Source organism: Strigops habroptila, chromosome 1, assembly GCF_004027225.2.
Source record: "Strigops habroptila isolate Jane chromosome 1, bStrHab1.2.pri, whole genome shotgun sequence".
NCBI lineage: Eukaryota > Metazoa > Chordata > Aves > Psittaciformes > Psittacidae > Strigops > Strigops habroptila.
The window spans coordinates 27,753,379-27,775,985 of record NC_044277.2 but is presented as its reverse complement, the minus strand read 5'-3'; the positions used below and the strand labels follow the sequence as shown (position 1 = coordinate 27,775,985).

Genomic DNA, 22,607 nt, shown 5'->3' with positions numbered 1-22,607 from the left:
ACTCTGAACATCTTCATGGCCCTCCTTTGAACTCATTCTAACAGGTCCACATCCTTCTTATGTTGGGGGTCCTACAGCTGAATGCAGTACTACTACTGAGTTGGGGGCCTCATGAGAGCATAGTAGGGGTGGAAAATCACCTCTCTCGGCCTGCTGATCACAATTCTTTTGATGCAGCCCTGCATACAATTGGCTTTCTTGGCTGCAAGCATGCACTGCTTGGTCATATTGAGCTTCTCATTGATCAACAGCCCCCCAAGACTTTCTACTCTAAGCTATTCTCAATCCATTCTCTGCCCAGACTGTATTTGTGCTTGGTTATTGAAACTTATGCTGAGGTTTAAAGCAGATTTACCTTAATAATGAATCCTTCTAATAATATCATCCATTAGACCAGAGGTTAGATATTATGACAGCAAGAGCTGTAGAAAAACCTTTACAGAGTGGAAAATTTCAGGGTTCAATTACTCATTGTAAATGATTTGTTCTAACCAGTTTTTACTGCACTCCTATCAGATACTTTACAGCTCTACATCATAATGTTGGAGATATAGGATATAATCAATAGGATAAAGTATCTAAATAAAATATAGAATAAAATTATCCTCTTCATATGGAGGTTTCTCTAGACACAAACTTTTTCAATCTCCTGATACAGGGGAGATAATATGAAGTATATTTATGTTAAACATTCTAGATTTTAATGATTTCTACAGAGGTTTCTAAAAAAAAAATTTCAGGCTTGTATTTTTGGGCCTAAAAATAAATCATGACCCATTTTTATTGTGAAAATTTAGTGGAAATATTTTCCTTTCTCCTTTTATTTCGTCCTGTGCCATATGCATCTAAGGTGTGGAAAGAGAAAAAGCAATATACTGCCTACTCAGTGTTACTAGAATTATTCTTTTATAGTCTAAAAATGCAGTGGAGCTGAAAGATCTAGTGGTGTCCCTTCTGAAGCACCGTAAGAGGTAAAAACACAGTTTCGTTTCAGTTAAAATCCTGCTTTTTTCCCATTGACTTTACAGAGTCACTCAGAGTAGTAATACAGTCAGCTACTGATAGAGAATGACAGATTATGTTCACTTCAGGTGTTGCTGGTCCCAGCGCTTACAAGACCATGCTCTTTTAGGTACAATATAGAGTAATAGTAAGGAAAAAAATCAGATTCTGATACAAATAAATTAGTCAGTCACTGGACAGGCCCATAGGAAGCAAAAACAAAAGCAGTGGGACAAATTTCATGTTGGTGTCGCTCTTCTAAGGTTGAGGAGGAGGAAAATCTGGAGGAAGGACTCAGCAGAATGGAAGAAACAAAATGGACTTGAGTAAGAAATAGTGTGAATAGACTTGAGCAGAGTAAGGTAGGCATGAGAAGAAACAAAGAATATATGAGACAGGTGATATAGAAATCAGGCAATGAAAATATGACATTTCTGATATAAGAAGTCATTACAAGAAAAGAGAATGACACTTTAGACTTATCTGAAGATAAACAGACTTTTTATTGAGCTCTTCGCAAAGGGTTAACCAAAACTAGGAATATGCAGCCAGGACCAAATTCTACATCATTCAATTGTACACAGATTTGGATTCCAGAGGTCAAGGTACCTGCTGACATTAACTTATTAGGTGCTGTCCTGGAAAATCACCATTTGCTCAAATAACAACATACTGCTAGAAAAGATGCATTAACAACAGGTTTTGTATAGTTTGCATAAAAAAAAAAAAAATCTGTAGTAATGTGTTTGATTAATGTTCAGGACAATGTTTTCAGAAAAATATCTTTGACATTATTGTTTCATTGTGTTTGCTTAAATGAATCTCTAAATGAGCATTAAGTAAATAAAACAGTCATCTGAGTAGGTACTATTATCATTGGGCTTGGGCATCAGACGTCTGCTAGAGTAAAATCACAGTTTCACCAAGACTTACTAGTATTCTAAACTAAACTAAAATCTCACTTGTATCATCTACTACCTGCAGCGAAAAGTTACGGCTGAAACTCCAAAGTTCGATAAATATTGGAAAAAAATTCTTAGCCAATTTCTGTTTGTCTTTTCATGAAATAGTAAAGAGAGAACAGATAAGACTTTTTGTGTGTATATATGATGGATATTAAAGAGAAAAAATAACATATCATTTCAGGGATTCTCAATGATACACTGTGTAATTGAACACATTTCTTTCAACACGTTTCTTAAACTATCTAGTAGGTCTTTTTATATGGTATGTGGTATAGTATAGGCAGGCTTTGTGATCTCTCAGTAACAATGAAAATGTTACTATGCTAAGTTTCATTGAATTCCCATGTCTTACTGCAGAACTGAAAAACAAATTGCCTAATATTGAAATTATTTGTGCATTAAAAGATAAGTGCCTGGTAAAATTTGGGCATGAATATTTCCACAGATTTAATTACAAAGTAAATGTCAAATGTTTTTAATGATAGTCTAGGAAGTGAGGTGTAGGGGCAAGACCCTGAAGCAGCCACATTACAGGGGTTGCTAAGAGACCCAAGGCACACTGTCGAAAGACAAAAAGTGCACATTCTAATTTTCAGCAGCAGGGAATAGAATGAAGCTTTCCATTGTCCCAGATAATGTCCTAAGTGTTGAACTATCAGTTAAAACACTGTGAAAAGCACCTCAGCTGGGTTTTGTGTCTTTAATAGTCATGGCAGAGGAAAATTACTGACATAGTGTCTGCAGGCAAGATAGGTCAATGAATTAATTTGGACAGATTTAAACATGCTATATATATCAAACCACACAGTCTTCAAAAATTTTAAAGAGACTTCTGCAGACATTAAACTACTTGTAAGCCTCAGTGTCAGAAACTTCAGATGCCTTCAGGATGAGATGATAGAGGAGAAAGAGTTCCACAGATATCTTTGTGTTTATGAAATGGTAGGAACCCAGGAGAGTCTATGGATATAGTTCATAAGGGCCTTACTCATGGTTGCATGACTGTGGTGGAAAGGGAGCTGAAGTTAGATCCAAATACAAGACTGACTTTAAGACTCTAACAACATCATCATTAGGTCCATATTCAGATTTTCTTCAAGTTTTTATTCATCAGATGTGTCTATACCATATATCTGCTATGCATAGTCCCGTATATAGTCCTATACATAGTCACATGCAGAAAATTCCATTGCCACATTGTGGGAACAAATTCTAAGGTCTATCGAGAAAAGGAATTTCAGATGTTTTGTTGCATATCCACAGTGGTGACAGTATCTTTTTTCTTGACTACTTTTGCAATCTCAAACTTTGGTATATGCACAAGAGATTCAGAGTATGAAAAGATAGACTAGATTTTCTAGATAAACAAATCATTCGGGTGTTTTGTGGTGAATGATAACCTTTGGTTCCTGACTCAGGGTGTGCTGTACAGGCTAAGGAATAAAACCAAGAGTCTGAAGGGATATGGCAGTCTACCACATGTTGCCTACAGATGTGCTTGGGTTTTAAAAACGCAGTACATGCATGATGGATACAAAAATCTAGCTAGGCTGAATAAAGAGGGTAAAGAAATGGGATAGATAAAACAGAAGCATAATATGCCAGTGATTTATGGCATCATTTTGAATGTTACCAGCAGACCTAAAGTCTGATATCAGAATTCCTTGGTTGTCAATAGTAGCTTTTTTTTCTTTAAGTTAGATACACAGTGTGGTCATCTGGCATAAATCCTCAGGACAGACTTCTGAGAAAGACATTATGGAGTGAATGCGATAGCAAATGTGATTCTAATTTACCTCTAATTATGGAAGTCAAGTACTCTTCAATATGTCTCCATTATGAAAGATCAAATAATTGTTTTGATCAACAATATGGGAGATAAATACAGAAAAATACTTAGACATAGACAGGTATAAGTGGTATGGACAGGAAAAACAAAGATATCAATAATCCTCAAAGTTCTATGTTTTCAACTGAGCTGAGTATTTTCTACTAAACATCCAAAAGCCACAGCATTTGCAGTGTTTTGCATTCTTTCATTTCATTTCCTACTGAATTGGACTATCATCGGTATTATTGCCAGTTTTTGAAGAAAGAGGACAAGGTGGAGATTTTAAGTGACTTTCAAAAGGCCTTTTAGCAAGTCTGTACCAGAGCTGGGATTACAATTTGGAAGTTCTTGACTTCCTGTTTGATATTCAGTAGTCTAGATCAGGAAATTCCTCAAATCCAATTTCGAACTCTTATAAAATAATAAAAGAGCAAAATTCTAGCCAAAATAATGCTACCGGAAGTTTTCTTGGAGCATTCAGTAGAATAAAACTGGCTGAAATAGTCCATCTATGAGTCAATTGTAGCTATTCCACAACCAATAATGATTGGATGCTACTTTTAAAAAAACATGACAAATTTACCAAAAGAATCTTCTTCCCTTAAGAATCATTTGAATAAATAATTCATATCAGCTAGTTATGTTTAATGTCATGTGTCCCAAAAAACAGCACATAACAGAGGTTTGGAATGAGAACTGTGTTGTAGAAGAAACATCTAACCACGTCATGGGTATCCTTATTAGACCTGGTTTAAAAAAAATGGCTTTAAATTCTAAATCATTAAAACAATTCACTGATTAAATTTCAGAAGATGTTGTACTTTGGGACTGTAAACTCCCTCGAAAGCAGAGAAAACTGAAGTCTGTTAGAAAAGTTGGAAATATAAAAATTATAGTAGGAGATTGTCTTGCTTGCCAAGGCTCATTTAATCCTTGCAGTGATATGGCGCTGAAGAGAAAGCAAAAACACAGAGGAAGCAACACTGCCAAATAAGACCAAGCAATCCTAGTGAACATGAGATTAGCTTGAAATGTCATATGACAGCAAATATAGCAAAGAATTTTTTAGGCAATCCATAGTCTCACTATGTCACCAAGTGAAGAGAAAAGAAGTCTTGCACCTTTTACTGTCACTATATCTAAAACTGAAGATTGAAATCATTTATGCCACAGAAACTATAGAAAGTCAGAAATGCATTAAAAATTATTAAGAAGCCAGCAGGAATGACTGATGAGGGAAGATTAATATATCTTGCTGTATGAATGATAAATGATGACTCAGAGGAGATGAAATAGCTGGCTACAAATACATCTGATCAAAATATGGGAAGTGAAGGGAAAAGTCACCAACTTTTGTTTGATTTTTTCTTAAAAAAAATTAAAACAAATTTTAAAATCTTGTTTAGTTCTACCTCCAAGAGCATGATTGACGATACATAAAAGCAGCACATCCCAAGATGAAAAGTTTGGCTAGACATATCCAAAGCATAGGTTGCAACCAAGACATGCCAAAGAAAAGTATGAAAGTTAACCCTTTATTTGTTTGCTTTTCATTAGTGTCAAAATATCCTGGTTGTACTCTCACTCCTGGAGACATTTTAGAAAGTGAGACGTTTCCTGAGGCAGAATATTGAAGGTCTCATTCTGAAATTTTCAAAGTGACCTCAGTGTCCACATCTCTCGGGTATTCCCTGTAAGAGCATATCTCGTCATGGGTTTAGACAGTTCAGTAATGAAACTTCTTTACCCTATTTCAAAATCCTCGTCACTTTGAATCCCAAATAAGTCTAAGTATCTATTCATTCATTTATTTATTTATTTATTTGGTTTTAATATTTTTCTCCTGAATTTGCTGTATTATTTATGCAGCTCTACTGGTATGCACTATTGTAACTATTTTTTTTTTATTCTAGCCAACAGAATGGTTTGATTTTGCAATTAATAAATAGAGAAAGCCTTGTATTTAACACGGGTTAAACGTATGGGGGACCCATATCTGAGTGCTCCTCAAAAAATTATATTAGGGAAATGTATTTCTTTACATGATTATGTAGGGTTATTTTCTATATTATGAGAACAAAGAGCATGTGAATGGGAGGAAAAAAATCCCTATAACTCTGCTGACAGGTTTAAATTTCTTCTGCCCATTTGGGCATCATGAACTAACACAGGCCAATAAGAATCTGTAGCTTCTGTCCGCAGGAACAGACCTCAGACCTTCTCCTCTTTCCTCTCCCTCCTTGGGATTCCAGATGCATTTCATTCACCCTTCTCAAAAAGAGAGTATTTGCCTCTTTGAGAAGAGTGACAACAGGAGATGAAGTGTGATCTGCTACATCATTTTGATTTTTATTCCTTCATTTTCTACAAGATGTGGCATAGCAAGTATTGATGCATTTTGTCATTTATATGGCTCCAGAAACACTAGCTTGAAGGGAACATTGTCTGGTTTATAGACATGATGTGTCAACCTCTTCTTCAAAATAAATGAAAGGAAAATTTAAAGCTAAACCATAAAAAATAAAAATAAAAAGGCAGGATATCTTGAGGAGAGAGAGAAGCAGCAGATCCTTTGGCTTTAATGAGGACTGGAAAAGCCCAGAGTATTTTGATGCGGATTTAACTAACAGTTTTATGAATAACTTTTTTCTTTATTTATGTGACCTAGATATAGTAATTCATTAAAAATGAATTTAAAATAGAAAGTAGAAAAGTATTTTCCAAGACAAAATATATTTTATGTGATAGCTTTCTGTTCTCTCTCTTCTCTCTCCTTCTATCCCTCCCTCTACCGTGAAATATTCAATATTCTTATTTCCAACAGGTATGTAAAATTTTATAGGTGTTTGTCAGGGACTGATTTAATGGAAATAAAACAGTTTTTAATGACTGCTTATTAAAGGAGTTAACACAAATATTGAATTTTCTCCTTAAAATATTAGTAACTTGAAAGGAGAGAAAATATATTATGGCCTTATTTTTTTTCTCAATAAACATTTTAAGATTTATTGAATCTTAAACCTTAAGGATACTAAGTCACAGACAAACTCAGCTATTAAAGCAATGATTGAATCTTGATATTTACAAAAGTTCAGCTATTAAGTGAAGCTGGATAACAGAACAGCAGAGATAAATTGCTTGGAAACGATGAAGAGAGCAAAACACCCTGTGTTTTTGATCAGAGACTGACCATGTGTTATAGTGTTCCATTTTGTCCATCTAAGGACCAATACCATGATGTTTGAAGTTTGCCAGGATGCCCATGTTCAGCTCGACTCCCAGACATCCTAGCAATTAATTTCTTACAGGCTGTACTTTTTTCACTGTGGATTTCATTGTGGAGACAGACATCACTGTCCAACCACATGTCTATTTAGATCTTTCTCTGTCTTTCTTGGAAGCATTTGTAATTATCAGATGTGTAATATGCATCTTACTGTGCAGACTTTACCATTGTAAATAATAAAATTAAGATCTGAAATTTATGGGTGCTTAAAATAAGCTGCCAGTGATGAGAATTTTCATATTTAAAAATCTTTCTCTACAGAATTAGTCTTCTGATTTCACACAGATCTAACACAGAGTGCTGATTATTTCTAGCTCAGCTCTACACATGATCTCAAACTGAATTTTTCTGCAAGGGGAATGAAAGTATATTTCATTTTCTCTAACATTTTCTTGTAACTATTAGTACATGTAAGTTTGATATTAAATATCTCTATATATAAATATCATGGTTCTAATCTATTTGCAGAAAGCATTTAAGATTATTTTTAAAGATTTTCAATTTTCTTATTTCATTTTTTCCTCAGTAAAACCTAATTTTGCCTAAAGCCACAGCAAGTAATATTTAGTTCCTTCAAATACATAGACTTTTTCTATTTGCTTCAAAGAAGCAAACATTTTATTTACAAAAGAAAACAAAATAGCTTCAGGATAAAAGTACATAAATATGTAGAAGCTCCTGAAAGAATTACTAAACTTTTTGAAGGCAAAATTTTATCTGAGATTTTAGTTCTACTAGAATTGTTACAGGTTGGCTTCATTGTTCTATCCAGCAGAGCAAAATTAATGATAACTTCAGAGACAAATTTTCAGTATTCAGTAGAAATTTAACTGGGCTGATGAGTTCCGGTCAGTGTCTTAAGATAAGAAATGGTTGTACAACTAGGAAGACACTGAAGTGAATCACTCTCAAAATCCCTTGAAACAGCTTAGGTCCTCAAGTATCCATATGTCTCAAATTGTTTTGCAGTTTGTCCAAATGCTGTCTCTTCAAAGAGAGATTTTGTATTGTACAGTGAAAAGTCATTGGTAAAATGCATAAGCAGCATAGGGAGCAGAGGTCCAATAAGACCATCATGGTCATTTCTTGCCCCTACCCTTGAAAGAAATGCCTGGGAGTTACTGGGATGTAGAATTTGACAACTTGCTCCCGTTCCCTTTGCTTCAAGTTCTGTGCTCTTTCCTGCACTGGGACACAGCAAAGCTGTAAAACGAACCATTGTCTTCATTATTCTGGAGTTAGGCACAGCACCATAGGAAGAACATCTGCAAAATGGGAGATGTGGGTTCAAAAAATCATCTTATGGACTGAAGATGAGTTTCACAGCCACATAGCAATGCTGGTGGTTAACTAAACTTCATCAGAAAACACTGGAAAAGTGAAGGAAGCTGTGGCTTAAAAATTGCCCCATTTTTGAGCACTTCAAATTGACTGGTTTAGACTTCTCACGTGTGTGCGTTGGATAATAGGAATCTCATTTGGTCATTTGCATTTTCATTCCTGTTGAACACGTTAGAAACTTTCATGTTTAAAATGAGTTTGCAAACTTTATTCTTTGAATTGGTGATCTATGTAGTAATAGAAATGGTCTAATTTATAACTTTCATATTCCAGTATACTAAGACTTAAACTAGTTAGTTCTGGGTAGAATAATTAAATCAGCTTCAGCATATCATGAAGTGTATTGAATAAATAAATATGAAATGTATTCTTATTACCAGAAAAGATCACTGCAAAATAGGAAATTAGCAAGATACCTTATTAAAGTCTGCAAGGAAATGAGATGATTTCAGATATGTTTCTCTCACTGTTTCATTTATTCTATGGTTGTATGAGTTGCAATGTTTGTGATTTTACTGATAGCTGAGAGAAGACAGACAGAATTCAGTATTCACAGGTGCATATTGTAAGTGAGGTGTAAAACTTACCATAAGTTCTTTCTCATTTTAATGAAGATTCCATATATCTTTGATTTCTATGAAACATTCACAATAGTATTGTCCATCGACCAGCAAGGCAATCAAATCTCAATTATTCACATTACTATTGTTCTCACCCTTTGAATTTCTGTAACATGTTTTTCTGACTGCTCATTTGAATATGAGAACCAACCAGACAACTTTTCTTTGTGTTATAAAAATATTGTAAATTTGCATTGCAATGAACAACTACAAGAGAAAAATTCTCAATGTCCTATTCAAAGTCTATTTAAATTAGTGCATAGCAAAACTGGGCAAAAATAAAATAAGGGTTTTTGTGAAATAGAAAAAGGAATAGTTCACTAAGTCCCTTGTTAAATGACTAAACAGTAGAGGAAATACAGAGCATATTACTCTGATGTTTTGAAAACAGTTGTGATGTAATAATTGAAGAGTTTTGTTGTATATAATTTTCATGCAAATTTTGTCTGGCAGAAGATTTTCTGTAGATTTTGTCGCCTTGTTTTTGTTATTAGCATGTTGGTTGTGCTCAAACGTACCAATTGAGGTCACATCATTCTGTTAGGAGGTATATAAAAATACATTAAGAGACAGCTCTTAGTCAAAAAAAGCAAGTCTGAAGTCTAAAAAATGGAAACAGGGGCACAAAAAGTGTCTTTCTGAGAGTCATAAAGCAGGCTAGTGGAAGAGAAAGTTCTACCAGCCAAGTTTATTGCTTTCTTAGACCAGTGTTCTTACTTGTGAGACACTACCTCTGTGACTTTATAAAATCATTTGAGCTACACAGCTGATAAACATACACAGACAACATTAAAAAGATGCTAAGAATTATTTAAGGACAGATACAGCTCTTTTGCTGGATCTTCGTAAAGATGAACACCATACTGTCCATGTTAAGTTTTCCCAACAGAAATGGTATTTGCACACTGGGGATCTTGGTAGTACAGGAGGCACCAGTGGTTCCCTGTTCACCAGTTATTTGACTGCATTAAATTTTACCTTTATTTCTAACTCCTCTGCTATGTTACCTTTTCAGTTTGGGTCATTAAGCTCTTTAAGCTAACATGGCGATGCTATTGCTGCTTTAACTCCTGTGTAAATACAGGTATATCTGAGATTATAGAATCAGAGAATGGTTAAGGTTAAAAGGGTCCTTAAAGATCATTTAGTTCCAACACCCCTGCCACAAGCAGGGACACCTTCCGCTAGACCAGGTTACCCAAATCCTCATCCAGTCTGGCCTTGAACACTTGCAGGAATGGGGCAGCCACCACGTCTCTGGGCAACTTCTTCCAGTGCCTCACAACCCTCACAGTATAGAATTTTTTTATGATATCTAATCTAAACCTACCCTCTTTCAGTTCAAAGCCATTATCCCTTCTCCTATCACTACTTCCTTTTATAAAAAGTTCCTCTCCAGCTCTCTTGTACATCCCCTTTAGGTACTGGAAGACTGCTATAAGGTCTTCCTGGAGCCTTCTCTTCCCCAGGCTGAACAAGCTCAACTCTTTCAGCCTGTCTTCATTGCAGAGGTGCTCCAGCTTTCTGATCATCTTTGCTGGTCTCTCTGGACTTGCTCAAGCAGGTCCGCATCCTTCTTAAGTTGATTTATTTAAACTTGCTAATTCTCAGATAATATCAGCAGTCTACTTTATATGAACACGGAGCTCAATATGCATAGTATTTATGGTTTTGTAGGTGTTTTGTCTTCAATTTATTGTAGTACCAAGCATATTATACGACTGCTTACAATATTCAGCTAAACTACACATAGACATGACTTCAACACACACAATCTGTGCAGCAATCTATAAATATTCAGTACTGAGTCTATTACATGCTAACGCTCAGAGGCTTTTGTCAAGGCAGTTTTCCTGGTTTTCCATGATGAAATTTGTAATGTATACAGTATCCTGTATTTCCAGAATGCATTTACAATTTATAAACTTATGCAAAAATGTGTTCTTTCTTGTTTTCTACAGTGTTTTGTGTGAACATTGTGACATGAAGTAAACTTTCATATTAAGTTTTAAGCAAGTGAAAGCTATTTGACTGATAGCTTCACTGCATGTAGTTCATTTAATAAAGCAGGCTATCTGCTAGGACTCAGGAGGACTGCCCACACGTCTCCATTGTGCATTCTTAACTGAAAGGTAGGGTTTGGAGCCTATGTGAGGGAGATGATCAAAGTGCTAATGGTTGTGGGTGTGGCCATTTTGTTCTGGAATTGTGCAGAGTTCATAACAATGGTTTCCTTTTTTGTCAGTCTAGCTTAATATATTGCAGCAATTGATTTAAAATATGAAAATTCTGGTAGTTAGTGTCAAGTTTTAGATGTCCAGAATAGAGGTCGTTATTCCTTTTCATCCTCAGAAATTAGCTGATCTTTAACTGTGAGCAGTATTTAATTGGATCCTCTTCTTGCTTAAGCTGTTACTGTGATGTAATCATAAGTATGAAAAAGTTAAAAAAATAGTAACATAATTCTTAGCTGTAAGACATGGCCTACATTTGACTGCTATCTATATGACCTCCTCACAAAATAAGTTTTCAATATTTAGAGGTATGCATATTTTTGACATTTCTGTTGCCTAATACAGCTCAACAGAAAGTAGCAGCAACATATGACTTCTTTCAACTCATATATGGAGGGACCTCCTGGCAGGTGGAATTTGCAAACATTTTAAGAAAATTATGTGCATTTCAGCAGTGGGAGGCTAGATGAACACAAAAATAGTTTGTTTTATTTCTTTCTTTGCCAAATCTTTCCCAGGAATAATAGGGATAGTTCTATTTGAGATATGCCAGGATGCATTTAGACTTGTGACATTGAAGGAAAGCAGCAAGCAAATTTGTGTTCCTATAATTAAGGAAGCTTTTTTTCATACTTTTTAATTGTAGGAACATAAGGCACTGTCTTTTCTCTTTTCTTTCTTGCACTAAATTAATAGGCAAAATTGTTCTGATAGAAACATATTGATTGCAGTAAAGAACTGTATGTTACCTGCCCTGCACTTCTCACAATGGTCAATTATATTTAGCTGGTGAGAATGTGCTCTGGCTGACACTTACCAAACAAAAGCAGAGTTGTCTTTCATTTTTAGAGTTTGCTCTCTACATGGCCTTGAATGTTAATTTCTTTGACATAAGATAATGATCCATTCTCTCGCTTAGCAGCTTCTAGGTGGCTAGATACTTAAAAAGTCTATATTGAATTTCTAAGCAGAAATCCACACATGATTACAGTAAAGCTTCACTATTACAGCATTGTATTAAGAGACATATTGGTATATTTTACATCTATAAAAATAAGAAGTTTGATTTTGACTTATGAACAGTATCTTAAAATGTGCTACCTAGGTTTTATTGATAAGAATTCTTAGAAATTATAACTCTTCTGTTTCTAGATACACCCTAAGTGAAAAATGAGAAGTGAATTATTGCTGGGAAAATCATCCAAAGTCAGGGTTGGCTGTATGCTTTGAAACATTATTCTTTTTGTTCTTTATTTAAGGGTTAAAGCCAAGTAATCCAACCATGACCGGCAAAACACAGACCAGCAACGTCACCAATAAGAATGACCCAAAGTCCATCAACTCCAGAGTCTTCATTGGCAATCTGAACACAGCCATTGTCAAAAAAGGCGACATTGAAGCGATCTTTGCAAAGTATGGAAAAATAGTTGGCTGCTCAGTGCACAAAGGTTATGCATTTGTACAGTACATGAGCGAGAGGCATGCGAGGGCTGCAGTGGCAGGAGAAAATGCCAGGATCATCGCAGGGCAGCCACTAGGTAAGGATTTGTCCATATTGTTGAAATATTGTTTTCTCTTTCCTTTCTATTTGAAATATGATCTGCTGCTGGTGTCTTGGGGACTAGCAAATTTGTTTTGCCATTGTTCAATCTGAGCATATTTCCAGGATCTTGGATCTGGCACAATTTTCAAAGTATTAGAAGTTACATAGATATCGCAAAACGTTTAGTGCTTGAAACTTCTGATTTATTAAATACATTGCTTCTGACTGCTTTATACTTCTCTGTGTAATCCCATTGCAGTGAACATGATTACTCATGTGAAGAAAATGTAAGCATTTTCTCTTAGACTATAATAAGTTAATTTATTAAAATATAACAAGACTCGTCTAATAGATGTCATTATCTTGCATTCAATGAATCTAAAATAATATGCAGCCCAGTGGTGCATCAGATGCTATACAGAAGCAAAAGAATGAGTTTTGTTAGTCCTTGAAATTGTACCAATCAAATTCTAATGCTGTTATTCATCTAAAGAAGTTTATTATTATAAACTTAGGTTGAAGTTATTCCCAAATAATGCTGTGGACACTGCTCATCTGAACTTCAAATTAAAAAAAAAAAAAAAAAAGTGTAAAATTTTTCTAGTGCGTTGTCATGAATGCTTATATAAGATATGGTTGTTACTTATTGCAGGTGTTACACCTGAAACCTATTTGCAATTATATATGGAGGCTGGCAATGATAAAATCATCTGGAGTACAATACTAACCCTATCTGTCATAATGATGGACTGCATAGCAAGATGTTTGGTAGGAGCCAGAGATCTTTCACTAGACCTCTGAACCATACTGCTCAGAACCAAATCCATGTGTGTAATGGCTATGTCAGGAAAAGGTGAAGGGTAGCTAGTACTTTGGCTGTAACAAGTCATAAAGAATGGATATGGCTTATTCATTTTCAATTTCTCAGGCTGTGGAAATCAATTTTTCTGATTATTTGCAGAAATTGAGGTATTTGTGTTAGATGGGTTGTGGTTCTGTCACAGTTGTTCAACAGTAATTTTAAGTTTTATAACCCCTGTATTTTGGGTTCAAAGGAAAAGCAGATTAAAGAATTTCAATTACGTTTTAGGGGAGATTGCAACCTTTTTAGGAAAAGTTATATATATAAGTGAAATAAAAGAACTCAAGTGATAAAGACAAGGCAGCAAAGTCAGTCAGTGGGATGGCATTATTAGAAGATATTTCCTGGAGCGGTGGTCTCCGAGCAATAGGCCATGTAATGCCATCAGTGCGTTATTTACAGCTCCTTGCACACTGGTCTGACCAGATTTTTTAAACACTGTTTTCCTAAGGCAATAGATCTGTTATTAATATCACTACTGTTGCTAGTCTCTTTTAATATTTCTTGTGGCATCTATAATATGCCAAGTGCTTTGCACAAGGAGATGTCCTTGCTCTATTCAGAGTATGTTTGTGCTCTGTATAAAGGTGAAATTGTTGTAAAAGAAATTAAGGTACCAATAAATACTTGAATTGTTCTTTTTTTTTTTTTTTTAATAATAACAGGAATTCATTCACTACTAAGTTTCAACTGTGTAATCTTAAAATACTTTGATTATTCCACAAAGTCTTGTGATGGAATATTTCATGGCTCGATTGCTGATGTATCAGGGAATATAAAGAATAAGCAAGGTGAAATTTGGTTTTAGCTGTTCCAAACCTCATTTACTCTTTCTGTATATAAAATACAGTTATCATCAGTATTGTTTGATAAATATAAAGAAAACAGTTTTGTGAAAGTGGTACTTCTCATTAGATAAACTTTCTATGAATTCTTTTTATTAGCAGTAGACCTTAACAGTTGACTCAAAATAATAAGGAACTGATAGATGAAATTTGCTTGACATTACAACCCAGAAGAACAACTTATGAGAACATTGTGCATTTCAATGGAAAGAAGTAACAGGTAGACTCATTACTGTGAAACTACTCAATGAAAAATGGCTTTGTTTTCTGTCCTGAGAGCCTTGTGTTCTGAAATAAACAGAACACATGATTTTATATAAACAGTCAAGGTACTGAAAGTGGACAAGAAAAGTCTTCTACAGGTGTGCAAATAAACTTGGTTAACATAGCTGAATTTTCTTTGAATTAGAATACATTAATAATATAATGAGAGCTGAATGTTAGTCAGTTATGGAAAGCTGTTTGAACAAAGGAATATCTGAAAAAGATTGCCCATAGTAGATGCCTGATACTACCATTAACTCTAGTACTCAGTATCTCATAAAAGAAGGAATCATTTAAGACTGCATTATTAATCTACATTAGTTCTTCTGTGGTTTTGGCAAACTGACCATTTATGTTAGCTCCTGTCTTCTATGGAGTCCTGTCATTCAAAATTATGATATCCTCTTCTGCAGCTTTAACCTTGAGTCAGAAACTGTTCTCATGTATGTAATTGAAATTAAAAATTTAACCTGTAAATTCCTATAGCTATATACAGTATTGCACAATTCATTGAAGATCCTGTCTAAATGTTTCTCCTGAGATGAAGTCCCAAAATGTTAGGGTCCATAAGTATATAACAAGGCATTTGTTAAAAAAATTCCTCAGAAATACAAATCTAAAGCATTGGTAGTGCCCTCAGTCTTGCCAGCTTCCTGTGGATCATCATAATTGGTCTGCTGCTCTCCTCAGACAATTCTCAACCTCCTACCAATACGTTTGGTGGCCAGTGATGTGTAAAGGCTGTGCCGTGGATATTACAACTTCAGGGAAGTGGATTTCATGAGACGTGCGATTATTTCCAAGTTTTCTGTTCCATGAAGTGTAACATGTTCTGAAAAGCTGAGAGAAAGAGATCATTAAGAAACACAAAAAAATATGTATAAAAATTTTACTGGTATTATTGTGAAGTTCAGTGTAGTTTCTTGAAGTGTTATTATATCTTCATGGGAATAGCATGAAGAATTCCTGCCAAAAGGGCAAGAACAGGTCAGTACTGGGCACAGGAGTCTGCTTCACAAAGATTGTTTTGTGAATTGCTTTAGGCCAAAGCCAAGAAAATGTTCAAGTTGATCTAGGACAAAACCTCAAGTTACGTTCCCAAGTTGTGGAACACTTCTACATAATCTTGTCTTCAGTATCACCTCAAAGTTTTTCATCCAGTTAAGCACATCTACAAATCAGGGAACATTTGCCCATATTTGCCACTTTGCCACATGGGACAAAGAGCCAGGGTGAATAGGAATTATTCTAAGGAAATACCAGGTCTGCTTACAAGCTTTACCAAGGGTGATTTCACCTCTCTGTGGTGAAAGGAGAACGAGAAACCTGCTTGCTTCAAAGCAAATGGTGCAAGTCCCTCATTGCAGCAGTGGGCTGAGGAGCAAGCTTCAGCAAGAATGAAACTTTTAGGTATGTGGTGGACAATACAGTACTTCAACTGATGTTTTCTCCTGCCCTTGTAATTCTTCACAAGGGTCACAGCAATGATATTTAACTTTTTTATCAATTCCAGCACACATGAATTCTGTGAAGCCAAATACCATGTAAAAGGCATTTAATGTTCCATAACTTTATATTACCTTACTCATTTGGCAAATATATATTTCCGTCTAAGATTTCCATCTAAAATTCTGGTACAGCTATCATAGCAACTTATACATCGTAATGTTCCTTTGATTTGCTTAGTTTATAGTTCGCAGCCTTATATTTTATAATCATATGACCTAATATTTTTTCCTCTTTCATACACATTTTTAAACCAGCATAATTCCTTTAATCTCAGAATATGTTCTAATTTGCACCAGAATAAGACCCAAGCCACTTCACAGGCGCCTTGAGAAAGCAAATGAAACGCTGCAAGGCTAGTGCTTTTGGTCTCTTCTGTTGCTTTCTTTTACAATACCATGGAATTTTATTCTTGGATGCTGAGAAAAAACGGAAAAATATCACAGTACCAATATCATGAAAGACACTAGTTCTTCAGCTGATGCTCTTTTCAACTAATAAATTAGTTCCACTGTAGCTTCAATCTGGTTTTGTAGCTGTAAGTACTATTCATGTATTTTTGCCTTCTGGTCCAAATTAGATGCAGTGTCTGAGTACCAAGTGAGTGCATATTGACATGTAGCCTAAAGTAAGATGGTGGTTGCAGATAATTATTTTGGGTGACATACTCTATTGCACATCCTTTTGAGAAGCACCAAAGACCTGCAGGGGCTTTCTAAATGATGGCTATCCAGTAGAAAACATCCAAGGAGAAGCGCAGGTAATAAAGAGAGCCTTTAGAGATACTCAGCTTACACCTTTGTTGTAAATTGAGTTGATGTGACAGTAGGGCTAGTTTTTCTTTTGTTTCCCTTGCCTCTACTCAAAACAGATCTTCTATATTTTATATATCTGTAATGTATAGCAACACTGACAGACTTACTTACCTACATATTTTCAGATCTAGGATTATCCAGAGTGAATCAGTTTTTCACCTCCATCTGAAATCCAGACAACAGTAATTATGTCATGAATGCTTGTATTTAAAAGAATAAATACTGTTTTAGTGAACTCATTTGTGAAAAATGCACTTTGCATTGAAAAATGACATATTTATCCAAATTTTCTTGGTGACTAAGCTTTCTTAAACCATGGTACACTAAGGAAGGAGATTCAAAACTAAATTAGTGATTATTCAGTTTTTACTTTGCCATCACTCTTCAGTCAATAGCACACAAGTACAACAATCATTTGTATGAACATAACTCATGACTTACTGAAGCAATCTTATTACTCGTGCCCACCTAACTCCAGCTACGATATTGACAGGATACACCTGTGCAGGATAACAGAAAAGCAACGCTATCTTGTTTTAAAGTGTATAGTGGAGGAACAACTTGAAATGTTTCTTTTTTTGCTTCTAGAAAGTATGTAAAGTCTTGTGTTTTAATGTACATCAAAACATTCTAGGCAAGGACAATGGCTTTTAGAGAAACCCCAGAGTTTGTACTGATACAATGAAAAAGTGGATATTTGGTATTTTAGCATGCATTTTAATGAGACATTAAAAATAGCAGATACTATATACATATAATAATTTATTATATATTCAAACTATATTTTAAGTCTCATACTTTCAAGAGATTGGATATTGCGTGTTCACATTACTGGATCAGAAAGGAAAATAGAAAAATTCATAGAAAATTCTTTAGCCCATTGTAACTTTTGCAGATGAACATTCTAATGTTTTGTAGTTTTCAACATTGCACCAGGAGTAAATAATCTGAGAACCGTAACTCAGTATTGTGCATGTAATTGTCTATCCAAGTGAGATTCAGACAGCAAGATATTTAACTTTTATAAGCCATAATAACTATATATTATATGGTTTTCAACACTTAATTGTTGTACCTCAAAGAATATCGTATTTTTCTGGTATAATAATACACTTCTTTCTGAATAGTGATTAAGAAAAAGCAAAAATATGCTTGTGAAATTCTGTATAAACCACAAGAGGAATTATCATTATTATGTAAGTTTAAACAAAAAAATATGTTTAAATAAGCAAATACTTGAATCAGCAGACAACATTTATCCAAAAACCTACCCAAAAAACTATAAAGCCTGTGAGATGTCATAGATGTTGACTTATTCTGGCGGTGACTTTAGATTTGATGAATTCAAAGAACTATTTTCTGAATGCTTCCCCAAATGAGATCAGTTACTGTTGTCAACATCAGGGCCAGGTTTTGAGAAATTTTATTTGATTTAATATTTTTTTCTGTTGGAAAACCCCATAATGATAAAGAATAAAATTAAATACCAAGTGCTTTTCTTGCAAAAGCAAGCAAGCAAGCAAACAAACGAGCAAAACCTGAAAGAATTGTGCATATGTAATCATGATGAAAGTAATGCATTCAGTGTCTCAGGAATCTAAAATGAAATTAAGGATAGACCTGTGCTGTCTTCATTAAAGTCTTTCCCACTAAATCGCATCTTAGTCAATGTCTTCATCATCCAGTCCTCAGGCACAAACAGAATATTACAGAACTTCTGCAAAATTATTAATTAACCTTCCACAGCTTAGGTCAGAGATTGATAAATATTGCCCACTGGAACAGGCTCTTTAACTCTATTTCAGTCTGTTCCTATGTTTGGGAACCAGTGTAATCATGTTTCAGCCTATATATTTGGGAACCAGTGTAATCCTGTTTCAGCCTATTCCTTGATGCAGGAACATGGACCCTGTCTAAATTTATTTCCACCTTCTTGATGACTGCGTATGCTTTTGTGGTCCTAGTGCAGCCTGTCTAACAGCAGACACTAGCGTCAAGTGTCACTGTAGGGGATCTTGGATACAACCACTGATCATTGCTCATAGGAGTCTCCTGATATTGGATATTGGATGAAAACTGAAACTACATCTTAGTTCTGACTTTCTGGCAGATACAGAAAAGTATCAAGTGCATACCAAGAAAATAGTTTAGCTATGAGATGAACTCATGCATAGCACAAGGTTTTGTACTCTGAACAGCCTGATGTCAGCTCATGGAAATGTTAAGTATTTCCTCTATCACAACGCCAAAAATAATGATCTTTCTTATCACCAGCAGGTTTTATTGTAAGAAAAACTTCAAGGCTGTATACAGATGATATTAGGATTCACTTAGTCTTCTGCATCACCAGCTTATCTTTGAAATCATGAACAAGATGTTAGTATGGGATCTTTCTGTGTCCTCTGCCACTTGACATCTCTGTACATAGCACAGGGTCTCCTTTGCACAAAATGCTACCGGTTTTAATCATCTCACCCTTGGTTTTCATACCATGCAACATCTTAAATCCCTCAAAACTGCAACATACATTTAGCTGTCATGGGTCTGATACGTCTATTGCAATTTTGTAAGAGCTTTTGACTTCAGACAATGCCAGTACTTCAGCCTTTACTCCATGCATATATTGATGAGATAATTTTTTTTTAGCAAACAATATCCAGTAGTTCCTTCTTGATTTGAACGTAACTCTCTTTTATCCTTGTTGCAACTGTATAAGAAGTTACAAAAATTGTTTTCCTTTGTGGCAGACAAAATCCTATACCTTTTCTTAAGTATACTTGCTTTGATTATTGACTGCTGGGACCATTAAAATTTGTACAGCTATCCTATGTTTCCTTCTGAACTGTCATAACATCATGCAGTGATAAAAACACTGTCATGATAGGTTCTCTCATAACATTTGTCTCAGTGTCTCATATGGGATGTACTGTATGAAAAGAAGAATTATCTCTAGGATGTTCTGCAATTTTTGGTTTTGTTCTAGGAAGTCTCATGTTGTCTACAGCTTCACTCTTTTGCTTGATCTAGCTTGATTCAGTTTGATTCTATTTTCCATGCATTTGGCTTCTTTCACTTCAAACAGGACCTCATCTGAACTGAGTCTGATATTTTCTTCTTGATCATTTCACAATACTTTCTTCAATATTTCATCACATACTGATGAAGTTAGTGCTGCTAATATTATGTCACCTGGTTTTATATGTGTGCCTGCCATATCCCTGTGTTTTCTCATTCTTTTGTTAAAACATTTCAATTGCTGACCTGGTTCCAAAAGGCGTATTTACAAATTCATGTCGGCTCTAGGGTATATAGCAAGGGCACAGGTCAGATGATTTTTCATCTAAATCTGACTTGCCAATATTTATCTTTCTAATCTGCAATTGGAAGTATGGGGCTTTTTTTGCCAGGTATTCAGCACTGAATGGGTGACAGGACATAATAATGCTATTTTAGTGTACTGTGGAATCCAGGCAATTCCCAGCCCTGTTATTTGTCTTTTGGACTGTGACTGTTAAACCCACAGAATTGTTTTCCTTTCCAAGACATCACTCAACTGTTTGAAGGAGAAAGTATAGCAAATATTCCTTCTACCAGAATACTGATTTAGCAGACAAAAATCCTTCACCTGGTCACAGTCTCAGTTCATGGAGGGAGCTCTTTAACATGATGAACTTTTAGGCTCACTTTCCCACTTTCTTTCCTTTCTTAACAGCAAGGTCAGCTAAAATGCAGAGGTTCTTTTTCTATTTAGCTTAGCTGAGACAAGAAATGCTTGTGAAGGCATATTTTCTATCTTAGATTTGATTTTATGTCTTAAGCCTACTTTTATTTCACACCTAAGGAAATCTGGAGGAAATCTATTCCATTCTCATCGAAGGTCTATCTCAGGTTTCACACTTAATCCTACAATTCCTTCAATGATAGACAGCTTCATCAGCAAAACTGTGTAAATCATGTAAATTGGGGGAAAAAATAATACTAACACCTTATTAATAGCTCAATTATTTTTTGGCACTTCTTACTGGCAAAGTGAAATTCACAGGCAAAAAAAAAGGTAAATTTGGTAAATGACGTGTTCAGATTCTATATTACTGTTCCTCCCTCCCCCAGAAGAAATTTGAATATTACTGAGCTCCACCATAGGCTTGCAATGTTTGGAGTTAAAGTAATTTTCTAAGTATTTTAATGACTCAGAACTGAACGCTTTATGTTCTTGATCATTACAACTATCTAAGTGAATTTAGTCTCCTCTAAAAATTAGAAGAATCAGCTCTGGCAGCTGAATCAGACTTTTTTTCACAGCAAGACTTGTAATTATCAAAAGGCCAACTGAAAAAGAATTAGTCTGGGTTTTAATATAAAGTTGGACATTTTCACATCTATTTTAAGTTGTCTAAAGTCCCCTTATACCTTACAGAATAACTCATATTACTTACAATATGATGATGTATTTATAAGAAGACACTGCTCATGTTCAAACCCAGCCTGGAATTTCTAATTTTGCATATGGTAAGTTCAGATATATGAGTCCTGAGCTTTCTCTCACCAGATGATAGTAGCCAGGTAGCAGAAAGCTGAGAGTATACACTAGCTTCTTCCAGAAACAAGTACAGTCATTTCTGCAACTTATCCACACTACAGCTAGCTAAAACTTGCCTCCCAGCTACCAATGAAGCTATCATGCTTCATGTTTCTCAACTAGCTTGATGACAGTTAGCTTTCTTTATGCCCTTTTTTGTTCCATGGAACAGACATGCCTTTTATCACACTGTAAAAAAACAATAATTGAAAAGAACCCCCAAACAAACACAAAACCAAAAAACAACAACAAAAAACCCAAAGAAATAAAAAAGAAGACACGTTTAATTTTATGTATCTGTGAAAGCTGGACAAAGCTTGCTTGAATATCCCTGCTACTGTAAGACCTCTTTTTTTTTTTGAGTTATGAGCTAGTGTGATTAAACACTTAAAATACTTACTTTTCCTTTATGTAAATCTCAGTATTTTATTACTTTTTTTAGTCTAGTTCTGTTGCTTTTTTATCTAGTCTTCTCCCTCATGTAAGTGTTCACTTATTTGATGTTATCAATAAACTTATTATTAACACAGTCATCCCTATTCATTGTTAAAATCTCTTTGAAGAGAGCATTTCCAATTCACTGCTATAGTGATTTGTTGTAGACATCTTTCCCACTTCTCCTACTGTTTGCAATTAAATGGCAAATCATAAGTCTCTTTTACTTTCTTTCAGTCTGCTCCTGGTGCTTCATGTAAATATGAAAGAGAGAGAAACAGAACTTAGTGAGTTTGAAGTGTGGTGGCAACTTTCCAGTCTTGAAAAGAATTTGGGAAGTTTTCTAATTCTTCTACCTTAAGTTTTCTGGACTCAAGGTCACTCCTCACTTCATGAAATCTATGTCTGTTTAATTAGTCTTTCATGTGAGGAACAAAATATTTGACTGAAAATAACAAGTGTGAAACAAACAGTAGTTA

General features: G+C 35.0%; 1 protein-coding gene across 11 annotated transcripts in view; it reads left to right on the top strand.

The window, feature by feature from the left end:
* RALYL (RALY RNA binding protein like) overlaps positions 1-22,607 on the top strand; it is a 377,671-nt gene that overhangs the window by 173,153 nt on the left and 181,911 nt on the right. For all 11 annotated transcript variants that reach the window (XM_030491152.1, XM_030491107.1, XM_030491141.1 and 8 more), the window contains one exon: positions 12,539-12,817. In XM_030491152.1, the coding sequence (XP_030347012.1) occupies positions 12,562-12,817 (256 nt within the window). In that variant the 5' untranslated portion in view covers positions 12,539-12,561. The remainder of the gene's footprint in view (positions 1-12,538; positions 12,818-22,607) is intronic.